At 48.1% G+C, this 13217-nt stretch overlaps 2 protein-coding genes across 4 annotated transcripts in view; one reads left to right on the forward strand and one right to left on the reverse strand.

The window, feature by feature from the left end:
- Positions 1-62: 62 nt before the first annotated feature.
- On the reverse strand, positions 63-3030 carry GLRX2 (glutaredoxin 2). 3 transcript variants are annotated; one of them, XM_054638703.2, is made up of 4 exons: positions 2921-3030; positions 2149-2218; positions 1252-1428; positions 63-730 (listed from the first exon to the last, which is right to left on the reverse strand). In XM_054638703.2, the coding sequence occupies exons 1-4, from the start codon at positions 2968-2970 to the stop codon at positions 611-613; spliced, it is 417 nt and encodes a 138-aa protein (XP_054494678.2). In that variant the 5' UTR covers positions 2971-3030; the 3' UTR covers positions 63-610. The 3 variants fall into 3 exon arrangements, with proteins under 3 accessions (XP_054494678.2, XP_077038183.1, XP_054494679.2); XM_077182068.1 differs by lacking the exon at positions 2921-3030 and adding an exon at positions 2729-2893; XM_054638704.2 differs by lacking the exon at positions 2921-3030 and adding an exon at positions 2299-2501.
- A 5023-nt stretch (positions 3031-8053) lies between these two features.
- The window catches only part of CDC73 (cell division cycle 73), a 102323-nt gene continuing 97159 nt past the window's right edge, over positions 8054-13217 (forward strand). Inside the window, exon 1 of the mRNA XM_054638831.2 lies at positions 8054-8341. Within this exon, the coding sequence (XP_054494806.1) occupies positions 8211-8341 (131 nt within the window). The 5' untranslated portion in view covers positions 8054-8210. The remainder of the gene's footprint in view (positions 8342-13217) is intronic.

Here is a 13217-nt window from a genome sequence, read left to right on the forward strand (position 1 = left end):
CCTGAATGGCAGTGCAGACTGAGCCCTCAGAGTGCAGAGGAAAGATGAAAGCTGTCACTCTCTAAAGCTGCCAGAATCTTTATTCCCTTTTCTGTTCCAGTGGACACACGAGTTGGGAGCTGGGTGATCAGGCATTGGGAGTACAGGAGAGGCAGACATGCACACACCAGTATCACTACAAACTGGGTTTGCTTTACACTTCAGTTTGACACAGAAGAATTATATTTAAAGAAACCATTAAATAAAATGGTTTCAATAAATTTATTGAGACAAAGCTAAAAAGCAAACTAATGTGCAGCAAAACCCACAGGATTCTTTTTGCAGAGCCTGGGCTTCCCTGGAGCAGGATGTAATCACCATGAAATGACATCACTGTCTCACTAAGAGCCCCAAGAGTTACAGAATGTTTGCTAATGACCATTGTGGGCTTGTGGGAAAGCTGAGGCAAGGACACCAAGTAATTTACCAAGTCCATAAAGTGTAAGAGTGATCTGTAATTCAGAAAGCCATGGTTTGAGGTTGTTGAGTGCAGCTCATGCTGTGTCTGTGATCTTCTGATTTCATCTGAAATTCTGTTCATACAAAGGAAGACGAAGCTAGAGGTGGTTGCTCAGTAATTTCGCCTCATTTGACACTGATTAATTAAAGGAAGCAGTTTGCCTTCCTCATGAAGCTTTTGAGCATCTGTTGCACCTCCAACACAAGTCCCATTGATAAACACTCTTGGGACCTATCAAGAAAACAAAAGTTGCATTAGTTACCTCTTGGGAAAAAGGTAAACATTCAAGCAAGCCCATGTGGACTGTAGTACACACAATCACTGTGTTCCAGATGTGTGTATAATATTAGTGTACAACCCATACTTGTCCATAATATTTACAGAGATGGGAAACTTCATGTGCCCCTCAAAAGTGGGATGAAGACACTGAGTGGGTGATTGTATTAAATTCCAATAATTGAGTCAAGTGAGACTATGTAAATTAAAATAAAGGTGTTAAACGCAATGGTTTAAATATACAAATTAAAAATTGCTTTGATACTTCAATTATTTCAGTGTGAGTACAGCAAAGATCAGCTGTGAGGGATAGCCAGAGGGGTTCTAGAAGAAGAGACCTCCTGCAGTATTTAATTTAGAGTTTGTATCCCAAATTTACCTATCTCAAAACAATTAAGGATTTGCTATGGATATAACCCAAGAGGGATGCAGGTAGCCCAAGCTGTTACTTGTTAAGTATAAGAGAACATACTTACTGTTCTGCCACCAGTCATCTGTTCCAGAATGTCTTGGAACTGCTTTCCATTTCTATTTAGGTCCAGTTCCACAGTTGTGTAATTCACATTCAAACCCTGAAAGAGGTTTTTTGCCATTCTGCAGTATGCACATGTTGTTTTAGAGAAAATCACCACACAGTTGCGTGAAATAATGTCCTGTGTGCTCAAAGGAAAGTTAAAAGTGAGTGAGCTTCAAGCCAATGCACTTAGAACACTATTGAACACTCATGAAAGTAGTACACAGGTTAAAAAGCTGCTGTTAGAGTAGCAAACACAGGAAAATCTCTGCTGGCACCTCTGAAAGCAGGTTTGACCTGCATCTGGCTCCAAACCAGCACAAGGATGGTAGAGTGTGTGGTACAACTCTGCTCTGCAGCCTGCCCTGCTCCCTTTGTCCCCCTGAATTATTTAGGACAGTTTTCTCTGTCTGTAGGGCACTTGGGATGTGCCAGTGGCAAACACAGTGACCAAAAGCAGTGGCTGGAAGGTACAACCTTATCACTTTACTGTAAATTCAAGGGGATTTCAGGCTATCATTAACTATCAGTTAATTTTTAAAAACCACAACTTCTAAAATATTTAACTTTACTTGATATCAGTTATTTTACAAGGTTCTATCCCCGATGTCAACGGCAACATGAATTTCAGTAGAGGTCAAAAAAAAAACCCATAAAACGGGTGCAGCCTAGGAAGATCAGGTTCCAGGGCTGTGGATAAACAAAACTGCCAACATGTCTTGATAACCATGATGAACATAGGAACAGGTTCAACAGGCAGAACTATTTACAGCGTTTCTTTGTGTAAATAAGAAAAGGTTTGAAGTAATTGGCTTTTATAAATGCTGAAAATCAGTAAAAGCAACATAAATAATGCTACCTGTATTTGATTCACGGCAGCACCATACGACAATCCTACAGAAGCCGTCTGTCTGTTCCCCATTCTATAGCTAAAAAGAAATGACAGTCAGATCTTCGAGCTTTCAAAGGATGGCCACACTGGCCTGTTTTGTTTCGGTATTTCACTGACTGCGCCATGGAGGTTCCCTTGAGCTGCAGCATGTGCAGCCAGCCCGCTTCTCATGTGGCCGCAGGGACGGGGAGCAGCGGGATGGCTGCGGCTGGAACAGCCCGGCCCCGGGGCCGTTACACGGGAACCGCTCCGCGCCGCCGGCGACAGCCACACACACACGGGTGACACCTGCGGCACGGCGGGCCCGGCACCCCGCACCCGCCCCGCCCCCGAGCCCGGCCTCATCCTCATCCCGAGCCCTGTCCTCATTCTGATCCACGCCCTCATCCTGATCCCGAGCCCTGTCCTTCTCCCAGTCCCGATCCCAGACCCGGTCCTTGTTCCGATCCCGATTCCCGTCCCTGTCTCAGCCCTAATCCCAGTCGTGGTCCCGGTCCCGATCCCTGTCCTTGTCCCCGTCCCGTCCCTGTCCCGACCCTAATCCTACCGCGGTCCGGGTCCCGGTCCCGGTCCTTATCCCTGTCACAGTCCCAGTGCCGATCCCACTCCCTGCTCCAGACCGTGTCCTTGTCCCGATCCCAGTCCTGGCCCCAATCCCTATCTCTGTCCGTGCCCCGATCCTTATCCCATTCCCATTCCCATTCCCGGTGCCGGTCCGGTGCCCCCGGCCCACACTCACCGCCCCCCCCAGGCCACGGCCACGCGGCGCAGCGCCCCCTGCAGGGCCATGGCTCGGGCAGGAAGGGGCGGCGCTCCCTCAGCCCGCCCCGCGCCGCGCCCGCAGGGCCCCGCGCCGCCTCCCGGGGCTGCCCGCCGCAATGCCGGGGCTCCGGGAGCGCCAGCCGCACCGGGACAGCACGGGGACAGGGATAGCACCGGAATTGTACAGGGACAGCACGGGGTCAGCAGGGCCAGAGCAGGGACAGGGACAGCACTGGGACAGCTGGGCCAGCACGGGGACAGGGACAGCACAGGATTCCCGGGATAGGATCAGGAGAGGCGTAGAGAGGGGCTGGATTACCCGGGATAGGGTCAGGAGAGGCATAAAGAGGGGCTGGATTACCCGGGATAGGGTCAGGAGAGGCATAAAGAGGGGCTGGATTACCCGGGATAGGGTCAGGAGAGGCATAAAGAGGGGCTGGATTACCCGGGATAGGGTCAGGAGAGGCGTAGAGAGGGGCTGGATTACCCGGGATAGGGTCAGGGAAGGCATAAAGAGGGGCTGGATTACCCGGGATAGGGTCAGAAAAGGCATAAAGAGGGGCTGGTTTCCCGGGATAGGTCTCGGAGCCGCTCCTGCTGTGAGGGACGTCGGGGAGATTTGGCCTCCTGCCCGGCTGACTCCCAGATGTGGGGGTTTCGGCGATGCCTTTGCTTTGTCCAGTGTAAAACTTACTTGAAATCTTCTCCGTCCCGGTTTCTGTTGCCTGTTCTTCCTCACGTTTCTTTCCTGCCCTGCAGTTCTTTGGTCAGAAACCGACCTGTGGAACAGGAGCGTTGGGAATGGAGTAAATAATGGGTGGGGGATGAAGAGCTGCTCCTGGTACCTGGGAAGTTGTGTTAGTGGAGTTGGCTAATCGTGTAACGTGTGGAATGTGTTTAGTGGCTCCTGGGGAAAAAAAAAATAGGGGAGGTTTTACTTTATGTGGAGGTGTTGGATTTTTTTATTTCCTCTGCCCAGTAAAAGCTGTTCAACAATATTCTGTATTTCACCCCCACATACCTTGCTGTGGAGCCTGGTCAAATGAGTGTCCTTGGCAGAGCACTCCTGTGGAACATCCTCTGAGCATCCCCTCCAGGGTCTGCACAAGTATTTCAGTAGTGGAGAAACTTTTCTACCCCCTCTTAGTTGAGAGGGTAAATTGTGCTCTGGAACACTGTTCAGTGCTGAGCCCTGTGTTTTAAAAAATACTGCAAGGAAATGCACTCGGTTCTGATTTGGTTTTGCTCACATGTATCTGTGAAAAAAGGAATGTGTGTTCATGCGTGATGTATCTTTCTATCATCTTCCTGGATGTTGATTAATCTTAAATGAACTTACCTATGATGAAAATTTGTCTAATGTTTTGCAACTTAATTTTCCTTTCCTACAAAACATCAGTATAACCTGTTAAAATAGTGAGAAAATGCAATAGAAACATTGTACCCATGTCATATACTCTCATTTTACTAAATGATAATTTGCTTGCTCATTTCAGATAATGATTTTGTAGCCTAATCTTCTGTGATAAAACTGATAAACTCTCAGGTATATAATGCCACATGAAAATAGTTTTATATCAAATCCTAATTCAAAGATATAAATGCTGGTTAATAATGTCACTGTGATCCCCAAAGAAAACTGTGGGAACTATTTTGTAAATTCCCAGTTAAAACTTGTAATGAAAGTGTCACGTTAAGAGTAAACCCACTATATTTTTGCATTAAATTTGGCAGAAAATCACCCCCCTGGCATTCCAGCTGCTCCTTAGCTATCAGAGGGGCTGGGACAGCAGGGTTTAGCTTCTGAGCCGTGGCCAGTTCGGCAGCAGACATGCAGAGCTGGTGTGGCACTGGAAAGAGATGACCTTTGGAGTTCCTTCCAGCCCAGCCTAGCCTGTGGTTCTGTGCCAATGGGGAGTACCCTGTGTGCAGAAGTGTGTGTGAGCCCAGGAAATATGAACCATCCAGCCAGCCGCAAGCACAGTCAGGTGAGAGGTGCCAGCTGTGGAGGGATAGAATGTAAGAGAATAGTGCAGAAGGGAATCTCACCCCTGAGGAGTTGCAGCTGCACTAATCACCAAAGATCAGGAACAGGCCTGCCCTTAACAGCCCACACCTGTGTCCAATAAGAAGATGGGTGCCACAAAAGAGGGGGTTAGCTGGGTGAGAAGGGAGCTGGAGTTTGTTGGCTGTGCTGAGAAGGAGTCAGTGCTGTGAGGAGCTGTCTGTGCAAAATCACCAAGAAGGTATGGAATTTTTGCAATAAGATGAAAACATGTAGCAGTAAGAGTATTATCACAAATACAGGCTGGCTTTCTGAATTTCTGAGTAAGCACCTGCTACAGCCGAGCACTGGACTCTTACTCAGTAGGTGTCCCTGAGGGGAGGAGATAGGCAGAGCCCTCTGACAGTGCCAGGAATCAGAGATGGAGTCTCCTCTCACCTCCCTTACTGCTACAGCTGTATTTATATTGTTTCCAGTGAGTGACAGGAGAAGGTGAAGTTGTGGCTGACATAATTTCCTTTTTAAGTGGCGTTTGATTTTGGTCACGAGCATATATGGGGGGTACTGACACAAAGCTGGGTCATTCCTTTGGCTGAGTTCCTGTTCCCTGCATTGTTCCTGCCAGAGCATGACCACAGCACCTCTGCGCTGCTCCTTGGTTTCACATCTGCATTGATTTCAGCAGGGCGAGACCAACTCGCTCCCTGCTGCTCCCTGCCTTGTTCCCTCCTCCCAGAGCAGCACACCCAGCTCCTGCAGGGATCCTGCTCCTAGGGATGCAGGCAGCTTGTCCCTGCTGAACTACTGCCAGTGCACACACTCCTTGCTCCCCTTTCCCTTCCCTTCTTCTTCACTGTTCTTCCTGGTGAAGGCAGCCTTAAGTGGAAAAGGAAACCAGAACTACAACGTTTTCTGGAAACCTGAAAATAAATCTCTTTGCAGCTGTGTGTGCACCATTCCCTGCTCCCTGAGCAGCAGAATGGAGCAGAATTGAAATGAGGGGCTTTTTGGTGTCATTGTAACACAGTGACTGTGTGTCTCACTGAAAAGAGGTGTTACTTGTGGTGCAGCAGATATACAGGATGTGTTTCTGAAGAGGTAGCGCTGGTTTAGGGGATACACTGGATGAGGCATGGAAATGGGACTTGGCCTGCTGGAAGCATTTCAAGTCCTGCTCCAATTTTCATGAGCTGTAGCTCTAGTTATAGTTCTAAATCCAGTTCAGGAAATGATATTGTTTATTCATTATGCCTTTGTCTTCTAAACACATAAATATTACTCTATACCTACTGACAAATAAATATTGGCAGTGATTGGTATAATTCACCATGTTACTGGGTGTTGTAGTACATATTTGTGTTCTAGACTATTTCAATACCATATCTGAAATGTTTTAAATACACTTGTGGTGCTCTGCATGTTGTTACTGTGACACAGATGGGGCTATCACTAACATATTGCAACAGGGAATTCTATAGACTGTTGGCTTTTAGTCTGTTTTGTCAGCCTCAGCACATGTTACTTACAAAAAGAAAAATGACCCAATTCTGCCTTTTTGCAAATTTGAGATGGTATCATGTTTTCTGCCAGTGTTGGAGAGTGTTAAGAAAGTTCTGAGCATCAAAGGTAAGAATAAGTCATGATAAGAGCTTGTTCTAGGATCTCAAATCTTGCTATTTATATTCCCCAGGGGGTACCAGTGTGTTTGGTTTTGCTGGGAATGCTATGCTCCCAGTTTGTGTGTGTTTGAGCAGAAGAAATTAACCTGGAACATGGGGAGAGCACGTGCCAGCTACAGCTGTGCAGTTGCTCAGGTGAGCAAACTGAGCTCTGAGATCCCAAATTCTGCAGGGTAACATGGGATGTGCTCCATGGCATTACTGTTTGTCCTTCTTCACATTGACAGGCAACATTTTCCTAATGACCTTTTTTTTGTTATAGTCTTTTGATGGCTTATTTGTATCAGACTTAAAGGGCATTTTTGTGATTGATAAAGCAGAGACTTCTCTCTTTTTTTTTTACCCAGCTTTATATCCAGGATAGAGAGATTTTTCTCTCCAGCCTGCAGAGTGAGATGCACACGGTGTCTGAGAGAATCAGAGTGAGAGAAAATACCCGGGGTTGGAAGGGACCCACAAGGATCATCAAGCTGCACTCCTGTCCCTGCACAGAACACCCCAATAATCCCACCATGGATTGTGTCTGAAAACATTGCCCAAAAGCTTCTGGAACTCTGGCAGGATTGGGACCATTACCTGCCCTGAGAGAGCCTGACCACCATCTGGGTGAGGAACCTCTTCCTAATATCCAGCATAAACTTCACTGATCCTGCTTCCTGCTGCTCCCTCTGCTCCTTTGACACCGTTTGCTTAGGTATCACCCTAAACACCCCCAAATCCCTCTCAGGGCCCTTTAAAACCTCTCTAGTGTCACTAAAACCCCTCCAAGTGCACCATAAACCAGCCCAGCACCTCCAACACCTCTCAAACCTCCTCAGCACACCCGAATCCATTTTAGTTTTCTCAGACCCCTCCCAGCACACCCTAAAGCCCCATTAGCACCCCAAATCTCTTTGAGCACCCTCTAAATTCTCTTTAGCTCCACTAAAACTCCTCCCGGTGTACCACATGCTATCCTGGCATCCCAAACCCCCCCTCAAACCTCAACACCCCCGAAACCCTTTTTAGTTGTGCTTTAGCATCCACTAATGCTTCCCAGAACCCTGAAAAACCTCCTTAGCACCACCCACGCTTTCCAGCACCCTCTAAAATCCCTTCAGCACCACCTAAACCCCTCGTTTCCCCCGCCCAAACCACGCCAGCGCGCCCGCGGAGCGCGGCTCAGCCCCGCGCCGCCACTCGGCGGGCACGCGGGAGCATCAAAGCTCCAGAGACGGGAAGCACGCCGATAAACTCAGGCAGTGACTGTGTCTAAAGCTCTATTTCCACATAAAACGTAAGATAGCTCCGTGTGCTCAGGACGGAGCAAGCCTCACCCACAACCCCGCCCCGCCTGTGCCGCCGTGAGGGCAGCGGGGGCGCAGCCGCCCTGAGGGGCAAGGGGGCGTGGCCTCCGCCCCGACAGCCCCGCCCCCTCCCGGGCGGGGGCGGGCCCACGTCGCTGCCATGGCAACGCGTCCGGCGTCGCCCCTAGTAGGCGGCGCGGCGGCTTCGGTTCAGGCATTCGCGGCGGGCAGCCTGGGGCGCGCCGGCGGGGTCCTGCGGCGGGCGGCGGCGGCCGGAGCGGTGGCGGCCGGGCGAAGATGGCGGACGTGCTGAGCGTGCTGCGGCAGTACAACACGCAGAAGAAGGAGATCGTGGTCAAGGGCGACGAGGTGATCTTCGGAGAGTTCTCCTGGCCCAAGAACGTCAAGACCAACTATGTCATCTGGGGGTAAGCGACGCTGCCGGGGCGAGGGGCGGCCGGGGGGAGAAGTTGCCCCGAAGTTGCGCCCGGGCAGCGGGGACGGGGGTGCCGCCGTCCTTGGCGCTCCGCGGGTGGCGGCGCGGACGGGTCGGGCGGGCCGGTGCCGCTCCCCGCAGGGCCTCGGGGCCCCGGCGCCCTGCCCTGCTGTCCCGTGGGCGATCCCCGTGCCCTGGCAGCCCGGCCGGGCGGGCAGCGCTCGCCGCTCCCTTTGGGAACGTTCCCGGCTCCTGTCCTGGCCCGGGAGAGTTGCGGAGCCGGGCCCAGGCCGTTCCTCGGCTCTCGGCGCTCCTGCCCGTGCCGCCCGCGGGGCCGCGTCCTGCAGACTCATGCGATGAGATGGCAGCAGGCGGCTGCTCCCAAGTTTTTCCGGTGTTTGGTGAAATAGGCGCGTTGTGTTGTTGCTCGGACAACACTCTCAGGCGCACGGTGGGGTTTTTGGGGTGCTTTGTGCGGGGCCGGGAGTTGCAGTCGGTGATCCCGATGGGTCCCTTCCCATTCAGCACCGGCTGTGGTTCTCTCTTGGGTTATCGGGGCTGCTCCTCGGCTCCTGGAGCTTTGACAAAGCACCGGGACCAGGGCAGCGAGGCCCGGACCGACTCCCTTTGATGATCTGTGCAGGTGCTCTGCCCCCACCTGAGGCCTCTTCCTGGGCAGGACCTGGTGCAGGCTGTTCCCTGGTGGGTCTTATCGTAATAAACAAGTAGAGAGTGTTTATGTGGCTTAAATGATTGTAGTAGATAAAATGCCTGGCTTTAGAAAGCCTCTAGAAAATGAGGGTTTTTACCTGTTGAATTTCCTAGCGTAGCATGGATTATTTACATTGCAAAGGGATTTTTTTGTTTGCCTTTCCTCAGAATTTAGCAGCTGCTGCTTCTTGGTGCCCTCACTAGAAGAGTTTCAATGAATCCTTTTCAAACTTAAAAGGGAAAAATGCTCCTTTTTAAAGCTCAGGTACTATTCAAAGAGGACATGTTATCCTGTGAACCTTTGTTGAAAAGCAGAAATGCCTGCAGATTTCTCACAAAACCCTGAACTTGCAGTTAAGTCTAACCAGGAATTATTATTTTTTCCTCATGATTATGATAGGACTATTACTAGCCTTAGATTGAGAGAGAGAAAGGAATTAAGCCTACTTGCTTATCTTCAGTTGTAGGTGGACTTTTCATAGCTGATTTTACTTTGTCCCTTATATATTACTAGAAATCTGCTTTTTCATTACCTGTTTTAGGCTTTCAAAAACTACTTTTGGAGTTATTTGTGCTTCCTGGCTGAGTGGGGGGATACTGGTATGTAGACTGAAGAGGAAGAAAAATATTTGGACAAGCAGTTAGAAGTCTTGGCTGTACTTTTGCTGGGCAGTGTGTAGAAAGATGTGGTGATTTCCTTGCTACAAGTTGCTTTTCCCAAGTGGTAACAAGTAGTGGTTAAGCAGACAAACAAGTTTCATTGCCCTTCTGCAGGGAACAAGAAACTGATCTGCCAGCCCTATCCTATTGCTCAGGGGAGCTTGGATTAGACCCAGAAATTACCAAAACCCTAAAAGCAGCTGGAGAGCAAACTTTGCTATGTGTAGAGCCAGGCAGCTTTATCTTCCTGGTCAAGAAGGATGTGTGGGTGAACAGAGCAGCAGCTTCTGCCAGAGTTGTCAGTGCTCCCCTGGGGTACCTGTGTGGTGGAATTTGAGGGGTTTTGTTCTGTGAATCTTGGTTTAGACCAGTGGCCTCTGAACTTTTGATAGGATCAGACTGCTCTCAGTTCACAGCATTTCTTGTCAAGCACTGTGGCATTTTGCATGTCTCAGCTTTGAATTGAAGACACTGTAAAAATGAGACCAGTTCTGCAAGCCGTGCTCAGTAGCTTGAACACCACACTTCAAGAGCTGCTAATTTAGGTAATTGCTACACTCAGGAGGGACATTCTCAAAAACTTCCAAGATTCAAACCCTTTTATATTCAGGTCATTTGACAGGACCCAAATTATGCTTGCACTGAGCAGGTGTTGGTGGCTTAATCTTTCACAGAGCAAACCTCTAGTTCTGTTTTAGATGTCCCCAGCACGGTTGCTGTAATTGCATCTCCAGCCTGAAGAGAGTAATGCCAGGCTGAAGAGCAGCAGTGGCATTTGTCCCTGCTAGAATTAGAAGTAGTCCCAGGAGACATTTAGCTGTGGCTCCTCGAGCAGCTTAGCTGGCAGAAGTCAGCAGTGCTACCCTGCATTGCCTTCTCTCTCTCTGGCACAAGTGTCACCCAAACAGGGAATTGGGCTGAGGAATCAAGCCAAGTTCAAAGTAACCTGGCAGAAAAAAAAAGTGTGGGGGGAAAGCAACTTTAATCCAGTTTAGTTTCCAGCTAATAATTATAGGGATGCTTCTGCTGGCACATGAAAAAGGCTAGGTGGTCTGAGATGATGTGGTTTGTGTGTTTTGACCTATGGGCCCTGAAGAGTGATTAATGAATCTGTTTCAAAACCAAAGGAAGGAATCAATCTACCAGAGAAATTTATTGCTTTGTTTGCCTAGTCAAGGGGCTTGGATATGCAGTTGAGTTTGCAAACAGTGAGCAGCTGGCCCTGGGTATTGTCAGTTGTGTGATACTCAGTGTGCTTTGTCTTGTGGCTTTAAAGATTTCTGCTTGGTTTTGTGGATGAGACGCAGGTCCTTAGTACCTCTGAAAAACTTCAGGCTTTGAAACAGGAAAGAGGAAACAAAGCTGTTAAAAATGAATAAATTCCTGGTGCCCACAGGTGGGAGGTGAATGGATGAGAAAGAAGTCAGTTTCTGGTGTTGAAAATGAGCAGGTGAAGCTTACTCTCTCCTATTATACAAACATTTTCTCCATGTTTAAGGTAGTGTTTATTTTGTAAGAGATGCAACTGTTCCTTATATTTTTACTTTAATGATTGTTACTGGGTTTGTTGAGGTCTGCCCCCTAAGATTTTAATTTTGTTCTTAAGTAATTGATGCCATAACTGAATATGGGAAGTAACAGAATTAATTTCTGTTTCTACTTTGGATGTTTGTAAATGGAATGAGGTAAGCTACCCTCAGATCTGCCTGTTTTTAGTTCTCAGTTTATTTAGTGGGAGCACACACTGATGTTGAAATGTCAGTTTAGGCTTAGGTTTTCTCCTTGTGTGCAGCTGCTTGTCCATCTGATGATTTCCTATTAATGTGCAATATCTTGTGCTCCTAATAAAACATCCTCAGAGCCATAATGAGCACGGGGAATTCTTGTGTGTGTGGCTGAAGTGATGAAGTACCAGCTGTGCCCTGCTGAGCTTTGGCAATGCTTGTGCCTTTGTAACACTGCATTGTTTCAATTAATAGGTAATGGTGCAGTATTTGTTTGTTTTTGTTTTGTCATTTCTTGCTAAGTATTGTAGAGCTTGAGTAGATGACCAGCTGGACTTTTCTGTTGTGCTCAGTGCATATGGCACACTTCAAAGAAATAATGAGTGATTTTGAACTAAGACAATCTAAAGTGTTTGTTTTAAAATGAAGTGACAGCTGTATCATGTGACATCATGGCTTTGCTTTGGAGCCAAGCCTGTGTAGAGGAAGCTTTTGTTTCTGCTAGTGCTTCCAGTGTGTTTAGATACCACCTTATCAAAGATCCTTACTGCTTTGCTGCTTGTTCAAACAGTTCCTTGTTGAGGAATCCAGTTCGGGTGGCTGCCAGTTTTGGCTTCTTAGCAGTTGAAAGAAAAATCCTGTGTGTCTGCTCCCTTTCCTCTGCAGCAACAAAAGGTACAGGCACCCTCCGCCTCATGCAGACCAAGTTTTTGGAGGGAAGGGACAGTGGTAAGACAGATCCTTTATTCTACAGTTTTGGTATCCTGAATCCCTTTTCTCTGTGTGTTATTCTTCTTGGTTTTCTCAGGCATCGTTGTGAAGGTGAGGTTTTGAACTTTAGTGCTGATAATAGTTCTGAACAGGTTGTTGGGTACTCTTAGCTAATTTCAGAAAAGTAATGACAAGCAAAGCAGTAGGTGGCATTAAAACCACAGTACTGTGAAAGCAGACTTACACCTCTGTTGGTTTAGTAGATTTTTCTGTGACTCTTCCAGGCTCCATAAAGTTGTGGCTGGGTATTTATTTCCTCTCCCTTCCCCCAGTGAGGCTGGCACTTCTGTGCTGTGTGTTTTGGTGCAGATGATGATCCATGAGTAAAGCCACTGTACTTAGAGGGAAAACTCTTTCAATGGAAGGGTTTCTTCCTGAAATCTCTTATTTGTTGAAAATTCTCTCCCACTCTTAAATTTATAGCTTTGGGCTGGTTTTGTGGTGGCTTCTCTTCCTCAGGCTTTAAGGTGAGCCAGCTGGTCAGGGACAGGGACTGGGTAATGTGGAAGAGCCCTGTCCTGCCTGGAGCTGGGGTTTGACATGTCCCAAGGTGGGAGTGGGCAGTGGAATTTCTGCCCTTGCTGCTTTCCTGGCTGCCAGGGGTGTTTCTCAGAGCACTGGGAGTGTTTAGGGAATAGGGGTTTTTGAAACATGGACATGCATTGCTTCCCCTACACAATGTTGTAGTAACAGCATAATGGGTGAGAGGGGGAAATTCTGTTCCATGTACATGGAGCCAAGCTGAGCCAGGCATTTATTTGGCCTTGTTTGGTGTGGGTTTTTTTTGTTTTTTTTTTTTTTTTTTTTTTGTGAACAGTTGCACAGAACAAGTTCCCTTTTAGACTTAAGAGCTGTATCTTTGAAACAAGCTGTTTGGAAGCTCAGATTGAACTTGATGCTGTTGTGCTGCTCTGATGTGGTCTGACTTCAGTTATGGGAGCTCACTGTGATTTTGTATCCTTCACCATTTTGCTGATTTTCTTGTGCAATTACGTTGTAGTC

The sequence above is a fragment of the Agelaius phoeniceus genome, chromosome 8 (assembly GCF_051311805.1).
Source record: "Agelaius phoeniceus isolate bAgePho1 chromosome 8, bAgePho1.hap1, whole genome shotgun sequence".
In the NCBI taxonomy this organism is placed as follows: domain Eukaryota; kingdom Metazoa; phylum Chordata; class Aves; order Passeriformes; family Icteridae; genus Agelaius; species Agelaius phoeniceus.